The following is a 24,294-nucleotide window of genomic DNA, read 5'->3' on the forward strand; positions in this document are numbered from 1 at the left end:
CTCAGTTCTTGAAGAGCCCACCTAGCAAAGAGACCTTTTGCTAATGCGATTTCAGCCCCTTTGGCTTCAGACTTAACTCCCTCAAGTTTCTCCACTCCTAGAATCCAGGGTGTCTGGGAACCCTGGGCAAGCTGCCTGCCCTTTCCGTTTCTCTTTCCCACGCATCTCCCAAAAATGTCAGGGTCCCTAGGAGTGCCGGTGGATGCCTGGTTAGTGCTTCAGTATTCTCCCCTATCCTGATCCCAACCAGTCAGGGTCCCCACAGATCATCCCTCCCGTACAGCTGGGAAAACTGAGGCCCAGGCAGGGATGGGGGTCTTCCTGGGAGGGGACAGAACAGGATGGCTCCCACTGGTAGGCAGGCTAGATATGGGGGGGTTTCCTCCTCGAAGAGGGAGCTTGGCGGACCCTGTGCAGCTGCTTCCTTCCACCGTCCCATCTGGCCCTCCCCAGCCCACACGGCAGGGCTCCCTGGGGAACTCTGGGAAAAACGCTGTCCTTGCTCCTTCTCCCTGCCCCTCCCCACCCAGGTTCCGCTGTGCTGATCTGGCAGTTGGGATCCAGGTTTCCCAGGCTTTGAGGAGATGCTGGGATGGGCCCCTCCCTTTGCTCCTAATTTAGGAATGGAGGGGACGTTGTTACACAAGCCCCCCCACCCCCCCATCACCACTGGTACCATCTGGACTCCACCCTTTGGGCTGTCTTCTCCGCTGTGCACCATCCCTTCACCTGCTCCTGATCTTTCTTTCTCTCTTTCTTTCTTTAAAGATTTTATTTATTTATTTGACAGAGACAGACACAGCAAGAGAAGGAACACAGCAGGGGGAGTGGGAGAAGGAGAAGCAGGCTTCCCTCTGAGCAGGGAGCCCAATGCAGGCTCAATCTCAGGACCCTGAGATCATTACCTGAGCCGAAGGCAGATGCTTAACGACTGAGCCACCCAGGTGCCCCTGCTCCTGATCTTTCTTAAGCTTTTTATTTTAATTATGAACTATTTCAAATACCCCCCCAAAATAGCTAATACCATAACAAATGCCCCAGTACCCCTCAGTATGGGTTTTCTGTGCTGCATAGGAAATCACCACAGGCTTAGCTGCTGAGAACCACACACACGGATTATCTTACCACCTCTGTGGGTCAGAAGCCCAGGCTTGGCTTAGTGGGGTCCTCAGCCTCAGGTCCCACAAGCCTGCCTTCTGTCAAGCTGTGTGACCAGGTCTAGCCTCTCAGAGGCTCGACGAGGGAAGGGTCTGCTCTGCTCCTAAGCATTCTCAGGTTTTAGCACAAGAGCTGTCTTGCAACTGGAGGACCTCTTGCTCCTCCAAAGCCAGCCACAGACAGACACCCTGCAGACAGTGGCCAACACATGCCAGTTTTAGATAATGTCCTGCAATCCTGGGCATGACATCCTATCCCCTTTGCCATATCCTATTGGTTATACACAAGCCGCAGGTCCCGCCCACCAGAATGGAGGCAACTGGCAGTCCCGCTGACACCCTCAAGTTAAGAAAGAAAACACTGAATCGTGGAACGCTACATCAAAAACGAATGATGTACAATATGGCGACTAACATAATAAAAAAGTAGTTAATGAAGAGTTTAAAAATTAATTTAAAAATTTTTAAAAATTAAAAAATGAATGAATTAATAAAAAAAAAAAAGAAAGAAAGAAAACATGATGGGATATTGCCTGCCTGCCTCCCTCCCCAGAAGCAGCCAGGGCTTTACCACTCCCCTGTATGTTATATTTTTACTACGTATGCATGAATCGTTATACTACGGATCATATCACCCTGCATGTTTTTACATTTTATATAAATGGTATCATAATGGTCGGTTTTTTTCTATGACTGACCTTTTTTGTTATTTGCTGGCACGTTGCTGACATTCTTTCACATGAATACATGACGTTCTGGTCCATTCATTTTTCATGGCTGTGACGCTATTAAAGATAACGCAGTGCATTTACCCATCCTCCTGTGTTCCATTCTAAACAGAGTAGAGGCAGCTGCGTCCACTCCTTTGTCATGTGTGAGCGTTTCTCTGGGAACATATGCTGATGGGGAATCACTTAGTACAGGGACTGGGCACCTTCACATCTATGAGATAAGGCCAAGGCATTTTCCCAACTTGTCGTTCCAATTTACATTCCCACCGGCAGGGTATGGGAATTCTGGTTGCTCCACATCCTTGCCAACACTTGGTGATGTCAGACTTTGACCTTTTTACCTGTTTGTTGGGTATGAGGGGGAGTATCACCGTTGTGGAGAGATCTCACTAGAACATGCAATTGATCACGTTCTCCCTGTGCCTCAAATCCTCCCAAGGACTCCCCAGCTTGGGTCTGGCATCTGAGCCTTACATGACCTTTGCAGTCCCCAGCCCTCTATAGCTCCCATCCCCCCACTCTCCTCAGTCCCAGGCACAACAGATGACAGACAAGTGCTCTCCCACCCCACGAGGCTTTGTTCCCTCTGGTCCCTCTGCGTGAAGCTGCCCCAACATTTCAAGGCTCCTGCTTTATTAAGAAATACATAACTGAACTGGTCATGCAACGCTCAGATGTTTTCACATGTTTGTGTGTGTCTGCTACCTTTCCCACAGTCTGAGATTGGGAGAGACCTCTTTGGATGGAGGGAAGGGAGTCACAGCTGAAATCTGCTCTGTTTCTAGCTTGCACCCAGGCCAGCGCAGGAAAGACTCCTGGATCTGAATGACAAATTGCATAAAAGTCACGTAGGCCTTTCTGTAGTTGACCCAGCACAACCCAGATGTGCGCTGGGCTCCAGGTGAGCAGGCCTGGGGAGGCGAGGGTGGGGAAGAAGGAAAACAGTTCTGCCAGAGATGTGGGCCAGATCTCCCCGGCTGGGTTGGGTAGGGGCATCTCTGAAGACATCATACCCCAATGCTCAGGCACAGGAGAGCTGCGGGCTTCGTGGGAGACCTGGGTGTGTTTGTGTGCACGTGTGTACAGTTGTGTTCAAGTAAACAGGTGTGCGCATACGTGCAAGGGCGCAGATGCCTGACACGTGTGGAGGTGTGGGGGGCCATATCAGCCTACCCTGTCTGAAAGAGAAGCCTTGTCACTTTAAGCCCTCCTGCTTTGTTTTTCTTCATGGCATCTATCACTACCTGACTTTGTTTTATTTTTTATTTTTATTTTTATTTTTTTAAAGATTTTATTTATTTATTTGACAGAGAGAAATCCCAAGTAGATGGAGAGGCAGGCAGAGAGAGAGAGAGGGAAGCAGGCTCTCTGCTGAGCAGAGAGCCCGATGCGGGCCTCGATCCCAGGACCCTGAGATCATGACCCGAGCCGAAGGCAGCGGCTTAACCCACTGAGCCACCCAGGCGCCCCCTGACTTTGTTTTAAATGTGTATTTGTGGGGCGCCTGGGAGGCTCTGTCGTTAAGCATCTGCCTTGGCCTGGAGGCATGATCCTAGGGTCTTGGGATCAAGCCCCGCATTGGGCTCCCTGCTCAGGGGGAAGCCTGCTTCTCCCTCTCCCTCTCTTCCTGTTTGTGTTCCCTTTCTCACGGTCTCTCTCTCTCTGTGTCAAATAAATAAATAAAATCTTTTTAAAAAATTAATGTGTATTCGTTATCAGTTTCTTGTGTCTCCCCCACTAGTTGGCAACTCCATGAAAACAGAGCCTTGGCTAGCGTGTTCACTGGCATATACATGCCTGCACACCCAGAGTGTGCCTGGCTTATAGTACATGCATGTATAGGAGCTCAAGAAACATGTGAAGTGGATGGATGAAGGGCTGGCTGGCTGGATGAGTGGGTGGGTGGATGGATGGATGGGTAGGTGGGTGGGTAGATGGGTGGTTGGATGAGTAGATGAGTGGATGGATGGATGGATGGATGGACAGATAATTGGGTGAGTAGATGGATGGGTGGATGGGTAAGTGGATGGATGGATGGATGGATGGATGGATGGACAGATGATTGGGTGGGTAGATGGGTGAATGGGTGGATGACTGTGGGTATGAATGTGTGCATATGCATGTAGGCCTTGGCTCTGGAAGATACTTCAGGCTTCTTTGTTCTATACTCTTTCCAGAAAGACCCAGGAAGCCCCAGAAGCTGCAGAGGTCCAGAGGTATGTGTGGAGGCTATGGGGGTTGAATCTTCCTGGAGGCTTAGGACTAGCTGTTGGAAGTAGGATCAGAGCCCTGCCCAGGGTTGCTCTCCGTGGGGGTGTGCTGAGAACTAGGGCACTATGGGTGGGGAGAGGAGAGTGGCCACCCTAACAGACTGGCACACTTTGGAACTCAGGGGTCCCACAAATGATGCCCTTGCTCAGGTGGTAACCCCCCACCATAGGCTAGATCTGAGCCTCCAGACACCACATGGGCCACCAGACCAGGAAGGGTGTTACCTGGGTGGGGGAAAGGACCTAGTGGGCCCCCATTTCCACTGGCCAGGAGGGTTGACCAGGAAACTGCCCTGGATGTCCTAGGGAGGGAAAGTAGGTCTGTGCCATGTCTGTATTGGGACCTGAGCTAAGATCATCCTTTTCCCTCTGGAAAAGAAGAGAGGCTTCTCCCCACTTCCCATGCCTCCTTGTCTGGCACTGAGCACTCACTGTTCCTTCAACCTGTTGAATCACCCACCACCTGACCAGCTCTCCATCAGCTCACCAATTTATATGTCCACCTATCCTTTTACCCATTCTTCTACAGACCCGTCCATCTACCTCCTTCCCTTCACTCATCTGTCCTTCCATCCGTCTCTCCACTATCAACATTGCCATCATTAGGCTAGCAAACCCATGTACACAGGGTTTCTTTTGCTCTAAGCTGTCCTTGCAGCAACCCCATGAGGAGACGCTATTATTATTCCCATTTTACAGATGAAATGTGGAAAGTGAGACACAGAGAGGTTGAGTGACTTCCCCAAAACCACACAGCTGGTAAATGGGAGAACTTTCTGACCTGACAGACTGAGCTCTGAACCTCTCAGTGTTCTGTTCATCCATCTATCCACCCTCATAGCTGTCCGTCATTCAGTCCCTTCACTCACCTGTCACTGTCCATCCAGTGGCCCATCGATCGCTGTCACCCATCCATCCTGAAGGTAATGCAGTTAGAGAACCAGGGCCCCTGAGGGGAGAGAAGGTCCGGACTGCCCATCTGGCTGGGCCAGGGTGGACTGCGGGGGTGGGGTGGGCTGCCCCAAGCTGGGCAGGGCTGCATGAGACTGGAGGGAATTAGCAGAGTGACTGCCAGGATCATCTAATTAGGAACGCTAGTGATAAGCAGATAGGATCGAGGGTGATTAGAATCCTTTTAAAAAGCCACTCCATTAATTACAGAGACAGAGAGGGGCCTCTGGCTGCTCAGAATACCAATTGGCTGCCTAATCAGCCTCCATCAGCTCGCCTGGGGAGGTTTCCTGGGACTGCTGTGTGACCTTGGGTGTGCTCTGCCCTCTCTGGGCCTCCCCGTGCCCCAAATTAGGCTCTGCTTGAGATCACCTGGTCCCCCAAGATCCTCTTTCTCTAACCAGGCCATGGCTCAGGGGGCAGGCTTTAGGGTGGGCCTGAGACAGGGACCCAGAACATCAGAGGGTGCAGACCAGAGGGACTAGCCCCAAAAGGAGGAGTTTCTATACCTCACTGATGAATGAGGACAGAGAGGCTCAGAGAGGGAAAGTGAGCAAACAGCCAGTGAGAGTCAGGAGCATGGGGCCTGAGCTAACGTCATGCCTGCACATCCCTGTCTCCCCATGAGACTCTGGAGGGACCCCAGAGGCCCCTGCTGCTGACACTTTCAGTGGTGGGTTTCAGAGGAGACTAATCAGAGCCATTTTCAGAAGGGCAAATCAGTTCTGCATGGTGCCAGTTTCCACACCTGCCTTTGTGGGAAGCTTACTCTGCCTCGCCCTCGGTAAACTGGAGAGAGCCCCTATCTTCAGGGTACCTTCGGCATGGGGAGCTGGGATCTCCCTCCCTGCAGTGCGCCCATCCCAGGAAGCCTACCTTCTTCACTCTGAGCCCTGGGACAGCTGTAAAGCTAGGAGGTTTCCAATGCTGTGTGATCCCAGCTACCTCCTACAGACCACCGCAGAGTGGGACCTCAGGCTGAGCACAGGGCCTGGGGTCAGCAGGGTGCAGAGATCCAGCTGGGTGGCCAAGAAAGCTCCTCCCTGGAAAGACAGTGTGGGCAAAGCACAAGTCTCAGGCAAGGCAGGGCAAAGGGGGCCTGGGTTGAGGGGAAGTCTCTGTGGGGTTTGGGGGCATCTCGTCATGCTGGGTCCCTTGTCTCTTATTTTTTTTTTTTAAGATTTTATTTATTTATTTGACAGAGATCACAGGTAGGCAGAGAGACAGGCAGAGAGAGAGGAAGGGAAGCAGGCTCCCTGCTGAGCAGAGAGCCTTGATCCCAGCACCCTGGGATCATGACCTGAGCCAAAGGCAGAGGCTTTAACCCACTGAGCCACCCAGGCGCCCCAGGGTCCCTTGTCTCTTAACTTGATGTAACCACCCACACTCTGCTCCAGCTACCTTGTTAGGGGACCCTCAGGCTTCACTTGTGTTGATGTCATTGTTGCCAACCCCCTCCCCTGACCAATGTCACATTGCCCCATCACCAGCAACATACCAGCCTCCCTCCCTTCACTACTCCCCTCATCCCCATCATCACTGTCACCATCAGCACCATGACGACCATCTCCACCTCAACTAATATCATCACCAACCACACCACATCACAATTATCATGCCACTGCCACCACCATCACTGCCACCGCCATCGCTGCCATATCCCACTTGTCATCACCTCCATCACCTAGACCAGGATCACCGTCCCATGACCTCCACAATGCCCATCACTGTTGTCACCATGATCAGCATCACCACCATCACTGTTACCATGGCCACCATGTCATCTCTGACACCACCTCCACCATCAGTCACCATCACTGCCCACCTCCACCTCAACCAGTATTTGCATTGTCTTGACTACCAGTATGGCTCTCATCACCACCAAGACCGCCACCAGCATCACAACCATCACTATCATCTGCACCACCTTCACCTCCACCAATGCCACTGTTACCATGACGACCGTTCCCATTGTCCCCATCACCTGCAACATCACTGTTTCCACCCTGACCACCTCCCTTCTCATTACTATCATCATCATCATCCCCTCTGTCACCTCTGCCATCATACCATCACCACTGTCTGTACTGTCACCATTACCACAAATCTGCCCGCACCACCACCACCTCCCTCAGAGCCACTGTCACCGTGACCACATCACGCAGTTGGGTGACTGTAACAGGTATGAAGACTAACAGAAGTTTTTGCAACCATGGGATGACCTGGGGGAGAAAGATCAGGGACACAAGTCATCGCTGCTCCAGTGTGAGTGGATTTCAAGACCTGGCCTGGAAGCTGCTGGAATCTCACGCTACTCCAGGAAGCTCCCCGGAGTAGCTCAGCCTGAGGCTCTGATGCTGGGGTGTCTCAGAGAATGGTCTGGAAGTTGCTGCAAACCTCCAGTCGTCACCTGCCTTCAGCTTCTTTCTCTTTCACTTTCCAAATTATGTGCATTGGCAGACTCCCCCTGGAACCCACACAGGTAAGGGGATTCTGGAGAATTTTCTCTAACTCTCTAGAGCATGGAGGAGACCTTCAAAGGAGGGAGGTAGATGCCACGTCTGCCATGTCATTGCCATCGGTGTCAGCACTGTTGCTAGAGCACGCCGTGACTCCCACTGTCGTGACTCCCTCCATGGCTGTCACAGCTCCCCTCAGCCACATGGCATGGCCATCAGCACCAGCACCACCATCGCCGGTGGCACCCGGGCCACCAATCCCACCAGCTCCATTAGCCCCATGATCGCCAGCAGCACACTGCAGGATTGCCCTCTTCCTCAGCAGAACGTTCCTCTCCAGCTATTGCTGGAGACTCGCAAAACCTTCCTGAACAGAGTACCATTCCCTATCTGCCCCACTGATGCTGGCCTGGGCCACATGGTGTGAGCATGGGTGACACACATCACATCCTGGGAGAAGTTTTCAGCAACACTCCGTGTGTCTTCCAGCTCCTACTCCCACCCTCCCTGCCATAAGAATGGTATGTTCCAAACTGGAGCATGCCCTCATCCGGGATCCAGGAGGAGAAGACCTGTGAGTTGGAGCCCAGGCGAAGTAGGCAAGGGCCAAATGTCTGTCATGAGGCTCCGAGATGTGGGGATCATTACTGAAGCAAAGCCATATGACATGCAGCTTGCACTACCCCACTGCCTTTGTCCCTATCACTGCCACCAATGTCACCACTTCTAGGACCACAGTCAGCATGGCCAACCTCCCCGATAGTGCCCCTAGCAACCCTTTCATCACCTCCTTGTCACACTTCCACCATCACCACCTTCACTATCAACACCTCCTCGACCACCACGGGTCTCCAGCTACCCTCCCCTGCACCATCACCTCCACTTGTTAACTCTCCCACCCCAGGCATGACTGCTGTTGCCACTGCCAGCCCCTCTTTCTCGCATTATCAACTCCACCATCAGCACCATGGCTCTTCTCCCTCTCACCACCGGCTCCACGTCAACGCCACTAACCTAATCACCTCTTCCGTCTTAGTGATGCTTGGTTCACCACTGTACCATCCCCACAGTCATCGTGGAGAATTGTGTGGGGAGGCAGCCTTCCCACGCTCCAGTGGACAAGCCTGTCGAGAGTAGTCTGTAACGATAGTGACAGAAATATAGTTACAAAAACACAGGAACATTTTCATCTGTAGCTATCCCCAGTGGACTTGCTCCTTGCTCATCATTTCCTCTACCAAGCGACGTGTGTCAGGTGTTAGCCCCTCGGGGTGGATGGACAGGGGCACGGCGGATGGGTCGTGCTCCTGGTGAGGTGGGTTGGGGGTGACTGCGTCTGCCACTCTAAGTCAGGTTTATAAAGTGTCTCCAGGTTCTGCTTTCATCCCTCCCAGCATTTGGGACTGGCTCAAACCCACTGTCCCTGCTCGGTGCTGGGAACCCAGCACTGATGAGTATGGAAGGAGCAGAGAGAGAGAGAGAATACAGAGAGGGATAAGGACTACAGACAGGAAGAAGAGAAGGGAGGGAGGGGGGAAGAGAAGGAAAGGAAAGAGACGGAAGGGGGGAGAGAAGGAAGAGGAACAGAACACTCTCTTAGGTAAGAGTTAGTGATCCCAATAGCTCTGCTCCTCACTGGTGCAGTCCCTAGACGGTTTAGCATGTGTTCCATCTTAACAGGGGTGCGGTGAGGGGAAGGGGGGACTAGCTCTCAATTGGTACTGTTAATTACTATTTCTAAATATGATCTAACATTGGGGCAAGAATTAAAGAAAATGTAAATGCTTAGGAACATCTGGTCCCTAACTCGCTCACCTTACTAGCTTTCCAGGGCCGCCATGGCAAATGATCACAAACTGAGTGACTTAGAACAACAGAAATGCAACCTCTCACCATGCTGGAGGTCAGAAGTCCAAGATCAAGGTGTTGGCAGGGCTGCACTCCCTCCTTCCGGCTTCTGGTAACTGCGGGCTCTCCCTGTGCTGCCTTGCCATCCCCCTCTTCTTCTGTGTGGCTCCATAGGATGCTTGCCATTGGGTTGGGGACAAACCAACAAAATCCAGGATGCTCTCGTCTCAATATCTCTAATTTAACTACATCTACAAGACCCCTTTCCAAAGGAGATCACATTCGCAGGTTCCAGTGCTTAAGACAGGGACATAGCTTTTGGGGGACCACCACTCACCCCACTATGCTCACTAGTCACACTTATTTTTTTTTAAAGATTTTATTTATTTATTTGACAGAGATCACAAGTAGGCAGAGAGGCAGGCAGAGAGAGAGGAAGGGAAGCAGGCTCCCTGCTGAGCAGAGCACCCAATGTGGGGTTCAATCCCAGGACCCTGGGATCATGACCTGAGCAGAAGGCAGAGGCTTTAACCCACTGAGCCACCCAGGCACCCCACTAGTCACACTTATTATCTGGATTTTTCTTACCAGACCTGAGTGGAATGCTTCTTTTTATTTGCTGTCTTCAGACAGTGCTGGGTTTGCCTCTCACTCTCTCTCTTTCACAGATGTGCTGTGTAACCTTGAGTATATCCTACATGTCTCTGAGCCTCGTTCATTCAACAAACTTTTACTGCTTTCCAGGTAAGGTCTTAGACACCAACGAACATGCCTGCCTTTGTGGGGCTTACCTGAGGATCTGACCTGATGAAGGGGCACAAGAAGAATGAACCCGAATGAACCCCTTCTCTTTCCTCCCTGCCTGATTTCCCACTTGAGGCTCCCCCTCCATCCCAAGAACCCAGCCAGTGGGCTAAGTGGACCTGTCCCAAGAAGCCCTCCCTCCCCTCCCCGACCACTGTCTCCAACCTGCATTGCCCACCTTGGCCAGATCCTGCGGCCGGCCCTGTCTCTGCTCCGTGGCTCCAGGGAGCTCAGCCCACAGGCCCGGCATAACTGAGCTCCAAATTTTCAGCCAGCCAAAGTGCTGACCTCAACCTTGACCTTGTGGGCAGGGGCAGCCAGTGTGGCCCAGGGCTGGAGGAGGGTTGCTGGTGCAGAGCTGGGGGTGGGATTTGCCCCGCCCATGGGGCTGATGTCACAAAGGGCCCAGCCTCCGCTCTGCAGGGGGTGTCTGCCCTTGGCCTGGCCCCACTGTGGCAGTGTCCCCCTCCCCCCACCCCTCTCAGTGGAGGCGCCCACCCGTCCCTGAGAGCTGGTACTATGAAAAGGTAAAGTCGCCGGGCAGAGCCACGCCCGGAGCCAGCAGATTCCAGCAAGGCCCCCGCTGAGGGACCCACACCAGCTGCTGCCTCCTCCGAGTCCATCCCGGTCCCCCGGGCCCCCGTGCCCACCTCACCTCTGCCCCCGCCCTCCCCTCGGCATGGCCAACTACTACGAAGTGCTGGGGGTGCAGTCGAGTGCTTCCCCAGAGGACATCAAGAAGGCCTACCGCAAGCTGGCCTTGCGCTGGCACCCCGACAAGAACCCCGACAACAAGGAGGAGGCCGAGAAGAAGTTCAAGCAGGTGTCTGAGGCTTATGAGGTCCTGTCCGACTCCAAGAAGCGCTCCGTGTACGACCGCGCGGGCTGTGACAGCTGGCGGGCCGGTGGCGGGGCCAGCACTCACTACAGCAGCCCCTTCGACACAGGCTACACCTTCCGGAACCCCGAGGACATTTTCCGCGAGTTTTTCGGAGGCCTAGACCCCTTCTCATTTGACTTCTGGGACGTCCCTTTCAACAGTGACCGTGCGGGCCGGGGCCATGGCCTGAGGGGGGCCTTCTCCGCAGGCTTCGGCGAGTTCCCGGCCTTCATGGAAGCCTTCTCATCCTTCGACACCCTGGGCCGGGCCGGAGGTGGCGGGGCCAACCGTGCCACCTTCTCGTCCACGTCCTTTGGCGGCTCGGGCGCCGGCAGCTCCGGCTTCAAGTCGGTGATGTCGTCCACCGAGATGGTCAACGGGCACAAGGTCACGACCAAGCGCATCGTGGAGAACGGGCAGGAGCGCGTGGAAGTGGAGGAGGACGGGCAGCTCAGGTCGGTGACCATCAACGGCAAGGAGCAGCTCAAGCGGGTGGACAACAAGTGAGCACCCGGCCGTCCCCCAGGGTCCGCTCCCGCGTGCTGCCCACCGTGCACATGCCACCCGCGTGGCTGGTGGTTAATAAACCTGCCAAGTGAGTTCATGGAAACAACTGGCCCCGATGTGTGGGGTGTGGGGACCTGATGGGCTGCTGAGGGGGGCAGCCCCTGTGCGGGGGAGTGTGTATGCTAAGGCCCGCGGGCGCCCCCTCTGCCCAGGCTGCGCTAGTGGGAGGGGTGCATGCGTGGGTGATCTGTTGTGATCTCTTGTCTGTGCCGTTGGGGTTGGCATCTGTCCATCTCAACCCAGCCCTTTGCCTCTGTGCCTGCCATCGGATCTCTGATGGGGGACATGCCTCCAGCTCCATGTCTCACTCCCAGCCCTCTTGGTGACTTGTCAGGCAGCCAACCTGCCAAACCCAAGTCACATCACTTTGCCTGCTTTGCTGCAAGCCTACGGTGGTCTCTCTGCTCTAAGTGTAAAGACCTCAGTCTTCGTCCTCCCAGGGAGGCCAAGTCATGGTGGCTTGGCCCTACACACCTTCCTGGTCTCCCCTCCCTGCAACCCTCATTCTTTGAACTCTAGACACACTGGCCAACCCTTCAGTCCTCCATGGAACCAAATGCCTTGCAACCTCAGGGCCTTTGCACATGCTGCTCTCCCTGGTCTATGCCCTCTCATCTTGAAGCCTTTGCTTAAGCATCCGTTCTTCAAGGAGGCCTTCCCCAACACCACTCTTCTGAATTAGTTCTCCACTTACCCCACACTAAAGGTCCCTCACCTGTTTTGCCCCAGCCCTTAGGGCTGTCTGCGGAACTACCAAGAGATGTGTGCCTTCCTGAATATACTGCAGGTCCAAGGGAGATAAGACCTGTGCCTGCCTCATTGCTCACTGTATCCCTAAAGTCTAGAGCTATGTCTGGCACTAAGAAGAATGTCTTCTAACGTCTGGCATTAGAAGAATGAATATTTCTAGGTGTGTGTGTGTGTCAGAAAGAGAGAGAGAGAGTGTGTGTGTGTGTGTGTGTTGGGTTATTGGAGGATGTGTGCTAATCCCAGGCAGGCCAGAGCGGGACTGACTGGGAGGAAATGGCTGTTGGAGCAGGAGATGGGAGGTCCTGGGTCCTGTTTAGGACTCAGAAATACAGTTTGGGGTGAAGACTTTTGCTTGCCTCTGTAGAGCTCATGGCTGGGCCCCTGGGCTGGACTTCAGGGCAGGCTATTGGCGTGGTGTTCTAGTGGTGGGTTCTACCAGCCAGAGCAGTGGTAGGCATCTTCTGAGAAGTTTCCTGGGCTGTGGACAGAGGGACAAGTAGGAGAGAAAGTGAGGCCAGCTATAGGCAGACCAGACCATGGACTCATACAAGGCCTCCTGGCAGGTGATCTGAGGACTGGGACTCTGTTGTGTGATTTCCCAAATAACCCTTAAGTAACCCCACATGGTGCAGGGTGGGGAGTGGGGGTGGGTACTATAGCCTGAGGGTCATGTGTGTGCGGACACTGTGCACACATTTTTGTCTGTATCTGTATAGCACAGAGAAGGGCAGGGTGGTTGATTTCAGTCTGCTGCCCCAGTAGACCATAAGGTCCACAAAAATGGGAGCTCTGATCCTGTTTTTTGCTCACCTCCAGCCTCTAGCTCAAGGCATAAATAGAGCAGATACTCAAATACTTGTTGTATGAAGGTGTTTGTGTGGGCGTGCTTGTATGTGTTTGTCTGAGCCTGAGTGAGGTCTCTATAAACGGGGCCACAGGGTTCTGTCCTCAGCCTTGTGTCTTCAATGAGGCACTAAGGCTTTGAAGGAGCCAAAAAAAGGCACAGACTTTACATTCTCAGACATGCTCAGTTGGGAGGCTGCAGAACTACTGTCCACATCAGAAATAAGATGAGCAACCCTTGAAACTGGAGTGACTGTTGTTAATTCTGCTTTAAAGAGAAGGAGGAAGTCAGGCTGGGGAGACCTGGCTGTGTCAGCCATGTGTGGACATGGAGCTGGAGATCTTAGTGGGCCACAAGCTTTGTGTGACCAAAGGTGTTAATGAGGAAGTGCCCAGGAAGTTGCATATGCCCTGGGGAATGCATAGCTCTTCTGTTCAGAATTCTGATCCTGCTTTGTGTTCAGCTCCAGGCCCCGCTGGGGGAGATGGGCAGGAGCAGCCTGGAGTGGGTCCAGAAGGGGTGGCTAGGGTGGGGAGAAGGTTGAAGACTTCATCCTAGGAGAAGCTGGGGAGACTCAACTTGGAGAAAGGCAGCCTCATGAATTCCATTTGCTGTCCCCAAGTCTCTGCAGGACTCCTGCAGGCCAGGAGAGCAGATGAGTCTGAGGCCCAGGGATTAGGTGTAGGAGTCACCAGAAGGGTTGGGTGTCACAAGGAGCAGGTCCTAGTCCTATGGAACTGGGGCTTTCTCTAAGTCAGAGCAAGGCCAACTCCCCTAAGGGTAGTGAGCTTCCAATCACGGGAGGGGTGACAGAGCTGAGTCCTGATTACCTGTGGGCCCACAGAGTGCCAGTCTTTTTTAAAAATACTGTTTACACAGACTTCTATTTTGAAACAATCCCAAGTTATGGTTTGGTCATGCACTTTTACTTCAGTGCAAATCAAGAAATATGTATTGAGCACTTACTATATGCCAGGCACAGTTCTAGGTGCTGGGGATATCGCAATGGGCGAAACAGACCCCTGTCTGATGGGACAGATGTTCTACTGGGGAGACAGAAAATGAGCAGGTGTTTAGAACCTTGTCCTGAGTCGTAATGAATGCTAGAGAGGAAATACAGGGGGGTAACTCGTAGATGAAGGATGGAGTCAAGGGTGTGGGCACAGGAGTGTTTTGTCGGGTGCTTCTGGGAGACCTCCTGAGGAGGAAATGGGAATGAAAGTGAAATCGTGGACCATGTAGTTTTCTGGGGGGAAAAGCATTTCTGGGCAGGGGGAAAAGCATTTCTGGGCAGGGAGAAGCTGCTGTGAGGACATAAACCTCAAGGGGAGGGCAGGACCTGGTCAAAAACTCCCAAGACCCTGCCCTAATGAGGAACAGGCGAAGGCAGATAGACACAGTGCCATTTAATGCCTACACTGTTCCAGATTGGTTGCTGCCCTATGTCGCATAAGAGGAAACTGAGGCTCAGAGAGAAAGGTCACGTATCTGGCAAGTGGCTGAGCCAGAATTTCATCCCGGTGTTTTGACTCCAAAGGATTCACCTTTCAAATGATAATAACAGTAACAATAACCATAATAAGTACAGCAACCAAGGTCAGTGTGCCTGTGTGTGTATGCGTGTGCATGTACATGTGTGTGTGCCTGTGTATGCAAACGTGTGCATCCCTGAAGGACTGGCATGCTGGCAACTCCTTGTTCCTTGGGGGGCTGGAGTGGAGCCAGAAATGGAGGTGATTCCAGGTGCCAAGGTTCAAGGCTGGTTAGTGACAGGGTGTCTGGTTCCCAGGCTGGGAAGAGGGGATTGTGAGCGTGGCCAGGAAAGGTGCTGTGAGTGCCGATCTGGCTGGGACCTGAGCAGATTTTGCTCATCTATGTATCTCAACTCCCAGCCTGGCAAGTTCAGCAACTGATGGGAAATGGAAGAAGGTGAGAGCACACTGTTCCAGGGAACAGCAAGAACCAAGGGGTGTGCTCAGGGGATAGTCTGTGGAGATCATGAGAGGAGAAGCTGCTGCGACGCCATAAACCTTGAGGGGAGGGCAGGACCTGGTCAAAAATAGACCTGGAAGGAATTCATCTCCATTTCCAGATGGATAGCTAGGCGGAAGGACACCCACAGTGGTGGCAGGGAGGCAGGGCTGGATGCCTAGAAGTGGCCTGGGTGCTTTTCCCCAAGGGGAACCTGTTGAAGGCTTTTTCTAGGAAGTCAAGGGGCATCATCCCAAGATCTCTAGGGGTTGTAAAGCCCCTCCGGGGCTGCAAGTGCCCTGGCCAAGGGGACCTGGTGACCTGGCTGTTGGCTGCACCTCCAGGCTCAGTCTAGCCTCTGGTTTCTTGAGTCCTGCCTCCAGGAGCCCCTGGGACAGGCCAGCAGCTGGAGGTCTCCTAACCATGTTACTGGAGGAACAGGAGAGCCCCCATGACGCACAGAAGGTTGCATCCCAGCTCCCAGCCCTGCAATGTGACTAACTTCATCAAAGCCCCAGCTACAGCATTAAGCACCTGACCTGTGCCCCTGCCGACCTGCTAATTTCACCAATTACTGGCCAACCGCGGCTTCGTCAAGTGGGCCCGCTTAGCTCCGACAGCTGCTGGGCCAATTCAATTATGGCCCAGCAGCCCAGGCGGCTGCGAGGTCCTGGGGTTGGGTGCATGGTGGAGAGCTGGGTGCACTGCCCAGACCTGGGTGCTTGCAAGGCTCTGGTGCCTAAATGCCCTCAGGGTCCCAGGGCCAAGTCGCTGTCTGCATTCCCCTCCTTTCACCAGCCTGGCACATGAAACCGGTACTTTCCCTCCAGCCCGGACCTATGGTAGGTCTTGACATTCCCCTTCCTAATTCCTCCCAGGGCTGCCGATCACCTGGCTAAGCATGCGCCGTGTCCATGACCGCTTTGCTGAATCCTGTCTCAGCACTTAGCTCCATTTGCCACGTTGATAAACCTGAGCCCAGACAGGTTGACGTGCAACCAGGGATGGGCCCCCCAAATCAAGTTCAACTCCCTGAACGGGCATTGGAGGCCCCTGCTGTGTTTCTAGCCGCACATGTCACCCGCCCGTGGGCACTGACTGCCCAGCGTCTGTGTCTTGTGCCTTCTGTCCCTGCGCCTGAGCCTCCCTTCTCATCGCCTGAGGGCCTGCTAAATTCATCCTTGGGGGCCTCGCTCCAAGTCGCCTCCTTGGGGAGGCCTCACCAAGTCCCGCCAGAACAGGACAGTCTGGCCGAGGGAGCCTCGCCTTCTGGGCCTGGCTGTGTGCCAGGTGCAGAGACTGTAGTGGTGAGGAAGGCCGGGGAGGGGGGCGCCCGCAGAGCCCCCACAAGCCAGCATGCAAACCCTGGCGTGGACAGGCTGGTTGGGCCTTCTCATTCAAGAGTGCCCCAAGGCGGGGGTTACGTGGAGGGCCCTTTCCTGGCCCAGCCTCAAAGTGGCTCCTAAGGGGGGAAGGGCCCACTTTCAGAATGCAGCTCCTTACTCCCATTGCTGCCTCCTGGATCCCCCCATCACTCCCCCGGGCATTGCGCCAGTCTCCTCCTCGGTCTCCCTGCCCCCCACCCCCACCCCCGGCTCCTTCATCCTGTTCTTATCCCAGCAGCCAGAAGGATGTTGTGGAAAACAGTTTGAGGAGATACTCCGAGTAAAAAGCTAAAGTCCTCATGGCAGCGACAAGGCCCTGCATTATCTGGCCCCCAGGACATCTCTGGCTTTCCCTGCTACTTGCTCTACGCCAGCCCCACCTGTCACCTCCCCATCCAGTACACATACCTGTCCTGCTCCTATCTCAGGACTTTTGTGTTGACTGTGCCCTCTGCCTGGAGCCCTCCTCCCAGAGTTCCATGCATCCCCTCTCCCCACACCTGCCTTCAGGTCTTTATGCATCTCCCCATGCCCCCCTCACTCTCTGTGCTATAGTCCTGCCTCAGGTCTCTTGCACATACTGACCTCACTGCCTGAAACACCCCTTACCGCTCAGCCCTGCCCAGCTACCTCCTACCAACAGCCTCTTCCCAGATGCCACTTCTGCAGGTAGACCTTAGACTTAGGTAGGGTCCCCCTCCTCCACCCTTTACTCCAGGGTCCCTACATCCCTTCTGGGCCCCTGGCTGTCTGAAGGGACCCAAATCCTATGGGGAAGGAGTGGACTCCCCATCAATGGTTGGACAAGATGGCTTCCCAGTGTGTCCTTCTGGCGCTAGGATTCAGTGACCCTGGGGCATTTTACAAATCAGGGCACCAAAGCCCAGGGGAGGAATGCTCCCTGGTTCCCAGAGCAAGTGGGGAGCCAGGTCTGCAACCTCTCTGCTAGCAGTAGCCTCAGGCCTGGCCAAGGAGCATCACCCCCACTGGGGTGTTTCCACCAGAGTCTGGTTTCTGCATGGACTCAGGTGGGGGCAATGTTCTTAACCCTACTGAGACCCTACTTTGTCCACACAAGTCCCCAACGGACTTGCACCCACAGCAAGAAAGAGATACGGCTATTTGTCCCCATTTTACAGATGGGGAAACTGAGGCTCAGAGGGTTAGAGACTTGGCCAAGGTCACACAGCCACCCTGGAAGCTGCTGCTGCCCTCCACATCCTCTCCCCCTGCACCCAGGGCCTGGGGCGGACTGGGTGGGGCCCAGGCAGCCTCTGCCCTCCCTCCCTCCCTCTGGCCAGTCGATGTTATCGCAGCTGATTTAATTTCAAAGACGGATTGAGCCTTGGCGGGAGGGAGAGAGGCTAATCGCAGCCGCCATCTGCCCCGTTGTCATGGGGATGGGCTCCCAGCAATTGTGCAGGGGCTGGACCCAGATAAGGGCAACACAGTGGGCTGGAGGGGACTGCAGTGGGTGGGGTGGGGATGGGCAGGAAGATGGGGGAGCAGGGCATGGGGAGAAGGAAGGAGAGACCCACAGACCCAAGAGATGCAGGGATACAGAAGCACAGGGGCACAAAGGTGTCGAGGGGCTGGGGGAGAGAGCTCAAGATGCCTCAGAGCTGGGAGACACAGAGACTGGAGACCGAGAGACCCTGGGAGGCAGTGGCCCAGTGATGGCTGAGCAGAGCCTCGGGGCAAGGCTGGTGATTGCAACACGGATGACAGGGAGGTCTTGCCCACTGCCTCCTGGCTAAGCACCTAAACCGTTTGCTCCAGGGCCCTGCTGAGCCAGGCTGCCTAGCCCCACTGTGGCCTCCCAGGGCTACACCACCGCCAGGGGCTTGGCGGGACATTCAGACCACCCCCCCCACTGCCCCTCCGCCATGACAGGGTCCCAGACCCCAGAGTTCCTCCCTGGCCAGGCACAGTCCCAAGCTCGGCTCAGAACTGACACAGCAGCTCCTTCTACCAAAGAGCTACCCTAGTCCAGAGTCTAGCTTTTAGGACATAAACTTGTCAAGTCGACAATGGCCTTTTCCTGGGGATGGAAGGAAGGTACGGAGCACCTACTGTATGCTTTGTTCTCCAAATGTCATTCCCATCACTGCAAGTCCCTGCCCATTTTACAGGACCAGAATTTGGAAAGAGAGCTCCCTCTATAACTTACTCAACAAATATTAATCCATCACCAGCTGTGTGCCAGGCCTGCGAAGGTGCCAGAAGGAGATGTTGGGGCTCCGCTTTGTTTCCTTCACTGACTATGCGCCACCTTCCCCGGGTGCTGGGACACATCTTAGCTCCATACTCTGGTGCCCCCGCCCTGCTGAAGCTCTAGCACATTCCATTGGGGCTGGGCGCCTTTGCAGATGTTGGCCCCTCTCTGGGAACCCACAGCGAATCAGCAACTTTAAGACAGCAGTTTAAGACTGGGCAGCTCAGAACCCCAGCCCGTGGGACCCGGCGATGCCCTTCTGTGACTGTCTGCCGTCTGGTCAGGACTCTGCATCAGACCAGCGGAGCCAAGAGCCACTCTGTCCAGCGCCCAGGTCAGACGGGGCTCAGTAATGCTGCCTTGTCTACCTCCAAGGTAGGCTCAGACTTCAGATCCGTATACTACTGTGTGCAGGACGCCCCTGATGGCCCGCATTGTGGGGAGCTTCCCCGGTGGACCTGACCGTGCCCCAGCCTCCTTCCTGGGTTTTGGGCTCCCAGCACCTTGGTGCCAGAGGTGGCCTCTCAGGGACAGCTCCTTTGACCTTGTCACTCCCCTGCTCCCGTCCTCAGAAAAAACCAAGACACTCTGTTTTTCACTGAAGGCCATGATCATTTCTGATTTGTTCTCCCATCATCTGTTCCTGGACAGCTAAAGTCCAAACTCCCCAAAATGGCTTCCAGGAAAATACAAAATATCTTTCAGCTTCAGGACAAATTGTAACTTCCCACTGTGCACGCAGGTGGAGGTCTCCAAACTCCTCTTCAAGACCCAGAACAAAGGGCGAACACCTACGGAGACCCCTTGTTCCAGCCTCCTCCTCAGAATCTCCTACTTCCCTCTTTTAGCCACAGGAGGTGATGATGTGTTCACTAACTAGCTTGCTGTCACTGCGAAATATACATAACACAGAATTTACCACTTTAACCATTTTAAGTGCACAGATCTGCGGCATTAAGTAACCTCATCTGGTTGTGCCACCAACCCCACCATCCCTCTCCAGAAGTTTTTCATCCCCTGAACTGACACTCTGTTCCCACTGAACACCGACTCTCCACTCCCCTCCCCCAGCCCCTGGCCGCCACCATCCTGTCTTCCGTCCCTGTGAGTCTGGTGACTCTAGGGACCTCACGGGAGCGGAGTCATACAGGATTTGTCCTTCTGTTGGGTTTCTGTTTATTGCTTGGACTTGCCCTCTCTCTCTCAACCTGGGTGGGGAGGCGTGTCGGTGGGTGACAGCAGGCGAGGTTGACTCCCCCTCCCAGGGGCTTTAGTGAGAAGCAGTATTTGGGAACAGCCTCAAAGACTTCCGCCACCTTCTACATCTGCGGCAATGCTCCACGGACGAGTTTGTATGACAAATCTGAAATTTATTTTGTAGCTCGTGCCTATTATAACAAATTAAAAACATATAGAATATAAAATAAAAACACCCCCGTAGACACGCCCCACAATTGGCTCCCCAGAGAGTTCACTGGTGGCAGTTTTCTGAGTGTCATAGCCAACATTATGGAAAACCGTATGGTACGTGTTTCTATTTTTCCCTTTAGCCAACATGAGCATTATTTTACACATGTCATAATAGCTCTCGTTTTGTCCACAGCATTTCGTGGACAGTGGCTGCCCTCCCTGGCGTGTGAAGTGGGCTCCAACAGGTGGGGAACCTCACCCCATTGAGCGGAAGGGGAAGCTGAGACGGGGTGGGGGGGGGGGAGTGTGTTGTTCAAGCTCACCTGATAGAAGGAAGAGGGGTGTGGCCTGCTCCCAGGTTGGCTGGAGCAGCAGCCTCCTGCTGTCTTTGGGCTGGGACTTCTCCCCTGGAGACAGCTCAGCTGCTTACTAGCCCTGGGACCCACAGGCCTCAGCCCCATCTCGGCTGGGCTACCTATTTTTATCACCAACCCCGCCAGAGTTCAAGTGGGTAGAATGAGGACAATCTAGCCCTGGGCCAAGTCACCTTAGTCCTTGAGCCTCAGTTTCCTTATCTGAGAAGTGAGGCATTACCATCCACTCCACGGTTCCCCTCACACTGGGATTGCGGGGCACTGGGGCTGACCTGAGGGTGGGGGAACGGTCTTGCTTCCTGCTGCCCCATAAGCCACCCTCCCAGGCCCCTCAGGCGGCTGCTCATACCTCTCCTTACTTCTATTTTTTTTTTTTAAGTAGAGATTTTAAAAATCAGCTCTTTTTTTAAAGATTGTATTTATTTATTTGACAGACAGAGATCACAAGTAGGCAGAGAGGGCGGGGGAAGCAGGCTTCCCGCTGAGCAGAGAGCCCGATGTGGGACTCGATCCCAGGACCCTGAGATCATGACCTGAGCCGAAGGCAGAGGCTTTAACCCACTGAGCCACCTAGGCGCCCCCTCTCCTTACTTCTAGATGTCTCTTCCTTTGCGATCCATGGCTTTCCCTTTCTTTAGGACTTCTCAGGGAAGGAGACTGGAATGGTTTCCTCCGGCTGCTATCACAGATTACCACAAATTTAGGGTCTTAAAACAGCACACATTTATCCTCTCACAATGCAGGCCAGTGTTCTAAAGCAGGTCTCACTGGGCTAAAATCAAAGTGTTGGCAGGGCTGGGTCCCTTCTGGAGACTGGGGCAAAACTCTCTCAGTGTCCTTCAAGGCTGCCTGCCTTCCTTAGCCTGAGGACGCATTCATTCTCCGCCTTCTCTAACATCTCGGATCGCTCTGACTCTGAACTGCCCGCTTCTCTGTGAGTCTTGTGGTTACACTGGAAGGACCTGGATAATCCAGGATGATTTCCTCATCTCGAGACTCTTAATCACATCAGCAAGTCCCTTTTGCCACCTAAGGTAAGAGGCAGGTTCTGCAGTTTAGGACGGGGGCATCTTCAGGGGCTGTGACTCGGCCCACCACAGGGCCTGGAAAGAGAACGGGGCCGGCTCATGTCCCACACCCCTGTCTAGGACTTGCTTCTCCATCTGCCGAAGCTGTCCCTCTCTCCTCTCCCCTGGCACTGGGAGCATCCACCCCCCCCGCCCCCCGTGGGCCACCCCCAAGACCTTGCTGCTTGCCCGATAAGCCCAGGCATTATTCATCCCTTCAGCTGAACCCTGTGAATGGTCTGGGCACAGGTCTTGATGAAGACCCAGGATCACAGTACTGAGCTAGACCCCAGTGGGCATCCCAGGATGCCAATAGACTGTGGGACGTGTGAAGGGGCAGTGTGGCTTTAAGAAAAGGTCTGAGCATAGCCACCATCAGCATCTCCGAGGGGTCCTGGGTCCAACCAAGGTTGATCGTGATCTCAGATGACATCTCTGAACCCCCCACACCCTCCAGAGCTGCCTGATTCCCTGTCCTCTGCCCCTGGCACTCCCTGGCTTGGTGAGATCTGGCCAGTGGAACAGGCTTCTCCTCCAAGGGCTTGGGAAGCATGGGAGTTGGGCAGTGCTGGGCCAGGGCCACCCCTACCGCCAACCACACCGTGCTGTCACACCCCAAAGCAGGAACCTGGCACTGCCAGCCACTTGGCCCCCCAGGCGCCGTGGTTATGCCTGCGGTCACCCGAGCAGCCGGTCAGGAAACCCCTGGGGTCGTGGGGTTCTGGGGTGGCAGCAAGGGTATGCACAAACCATCTTCTCCAGATGCTCCGGCTGCCCTTTGCCACTTTGAACCCTTGCCATGCCTCTAGCCTTGTGGCTCCCACCCCTAGAGCATCCTTCCAACCCTTCCCCATCACGGCCAAGGAGAGCGCCACCTTCTTATGGCCCACGGAACCCCCACCCTGTCTCTCCCTCCTTTGGGACCACAGGAATCAGTCTGTCTTCACTTAAAGGTCCCTGAAGGTCTTCTACCTGGCACCTGGGGGCTGGGGACAGTTCCTGCTCTGTCTTCAGCTTGCCCTGCATGGCAGTTACTGCTGAGTGGAGAAAGCATCCCCCGGCATGGCTAAAGGAGACAGGGCTGGTGTCTCAAGGATCCCTGTGGCTAGGGGAGGGGATGGGGTCCCTTACCCGCTATTGGCGGGGCCCTCCACCCACATGGCTCTAGAGCCCAGGCCTTTGACAGAGTCCCTTTAGGAAAGAAAAGCAAGGACCTTAACGGCAAGTGACTGCTTCCCATACTTGTTTTAAATTGACACGTAATTAAAAAGTTAATTATTAATCAGGCTTATTGATCAACCGCCAGTTGCTGGCTGGGAGAGGCTGGCCTGTGGATTCATCCACCAGTCTGACCGAGTGGGATCAGTGGCACTGTCTCTGTTCAGACTTGCTTGGCTGCTGTTTTTGCTGCTGCTGGGCTGGATCTTCTCCCAGAAAGCCTGGCTGAGGCGGGAGAGTGGGTGCTGCTCAGATCTAAGGGTGAGGCTGGGGGTGGCTGTCTCGGGCTCTCCATGGCAGTGGCTGCTGGCCTGGGCGCTGCTTCCCTGTTCTCCTTTCTGCCTTGGGCTCCAGAGCATGAATCCGTCAGCCTGCACCCCAGTAACCTCTTCCTGGATGGCCCATGGGGCTGCTCACGCCCAGTGCCAAGAATGAACTTGCCACCTTCCTCCCCAGATCTGATCCCCATTCTGTGTCCCTTGTAAGGGGTGGTCTTTCCATCCATTTGGTGGCCCACCTATGCACCAGGAAATCATCCTGAGCTCCCTCCTCTCAGACTCTTTGTCCTGTGGGTTCTTCTCTATGCTCTCTGCCATTGCACTGGTCTAAGCCATCATAAGTCCTGGGGAGAGCATTCCCTGAAGTGAGCACAGAATGTGCAAAGGCCCTGAGGCAGCAGCATTCACTAAAAAGCAAAGAATGGGGACACCTGGGGGGCTCAGTTGGTTAAGTATCTGCCTTTGGCTCCAGTCATGATCCCAGGGTCCTGGGATGGAGGCCTGCATTGGAAATCCCTGCTCAGTGGGGAGCCTGCTTCTCCCTCTCCCCACTCCTCACTCCCCATTCATGCATGTGTGTGTGCGCGTATGTATGCACATGCACACATGTGCACTCTCTAATAAATTAAAAAAAGAAATCTTAAGCAAAATATAATCTACATTAAAATTAAATGAGTACATAAAAAGCAGAGAATGGAGTGAGAAGTAGTGGAAGAAGTAGGCAGATCATATACAAAAACTCAGCGGTGCTTTGTCAGGTGGATGGGAAGCCATCACCAGGTTCAATGTCAAGGAGAGGCCAACACATTTCCAACAGATGACTCTGGCTGCCAGGAGGCTGTGGGGGCATCAGAGTGGAGAAAAGGAGCCTAGGAAGGAGCTCTCCAGGTGAGAGAGGACAGTGGCTTGCAGCAGAGGGATATTAATGGAGATGGTACAATTGGTAGAATGTATTTAAAGATGGAACTGATGGGCTTTGATGATGGATTGGATGCAAGGGTGAGAGAAAGGGTCAAGAGTGACTCCAAGGTCTCTGGTGTGGTAAAGCCAAATTGTCATTCACTGAGCTGGGGAGCACCATGAGAGGGCAGATTTGTGGAGGGAAATCAAGAGCT

At 54.2% G+C, this 24,294-nt stretch overlaps 1 protein-coding gene and 1 long non-coding RNA gene across 5 annotated transcripts in view; one reads left to right on the forward strand and one right to left on the reverse strand.

Annotated features, from left to right (window-relative positions):
* Positions 1-8,703, reverse strand: part of LOC116586495 — a 16,234-nt gene extending 7,531 nt beyond the window's left edge. For 2 of the 4 annotated variants that reach the window (XR_004284053.1, XR_004284066.1), the window contains exons 1-4: positions 8,583-8,703; positions 5,986-6,152; positions 5,028-5,075; positions 1,856-2,229 (exon numbers count right to left, since the gene is read on the reverse strand). This is a non-coding gene — a long non-coding RNA (uncharacterized LOC116586495). Of the gene's footprint in view, positions 1-1,794; positions 2,230-5,027; positions 5,076-5,985; positions 6,153-8,582 lie in introns of those variants that run through there. The other 2 variants (XR_004284052.1, XR_004284070.1) reach the window with 2 other exon arrangements.
* Positions 8,704-10,611: 1,908 nt separating this feature from the next.
* DNAJB8 (DnaJ heat shock protein family (Hsp40) member B8) lies at positions 10,612-11,729 on the forward strand. The gene has a single exon (XM_032336136.1). It carries the CDS (start codon positions 10,900-10,902, stop codon positions 11,605-11,607), a length of 708 nt encoding a protein of 235 aa, XP_032192027.1. The 5' UTR covers positions 10,612-10,899; the 3' UTR covers positions 11,608-11,729.
* Positions 11,730-24,294: the final 12,565 nt, after the last annotated feature.

This window comes from Mustela erminea, chromosome 1 (assembly GCF_009829155.1).
Source record: "Mustela erminea isolate mMusErm1 chromosome 1, mMusErm1.Pri, whole genome shotgun sequence".
Lineage (NCBI taxonomy): Eukaryota > Metazoa > Chordata > Mammalia > Carnivora > Mustelidae > Mustela > Mustela erminea.

Coding starts and splice junctions, on each gene's coding strand:
- DNAJB8 (XM_032336136.1), top strand. CDS start 10,900: ATGGCCAACTACTACGAAGTGCTGGGGGTGCAGTCGAGTGCTTCCCCA.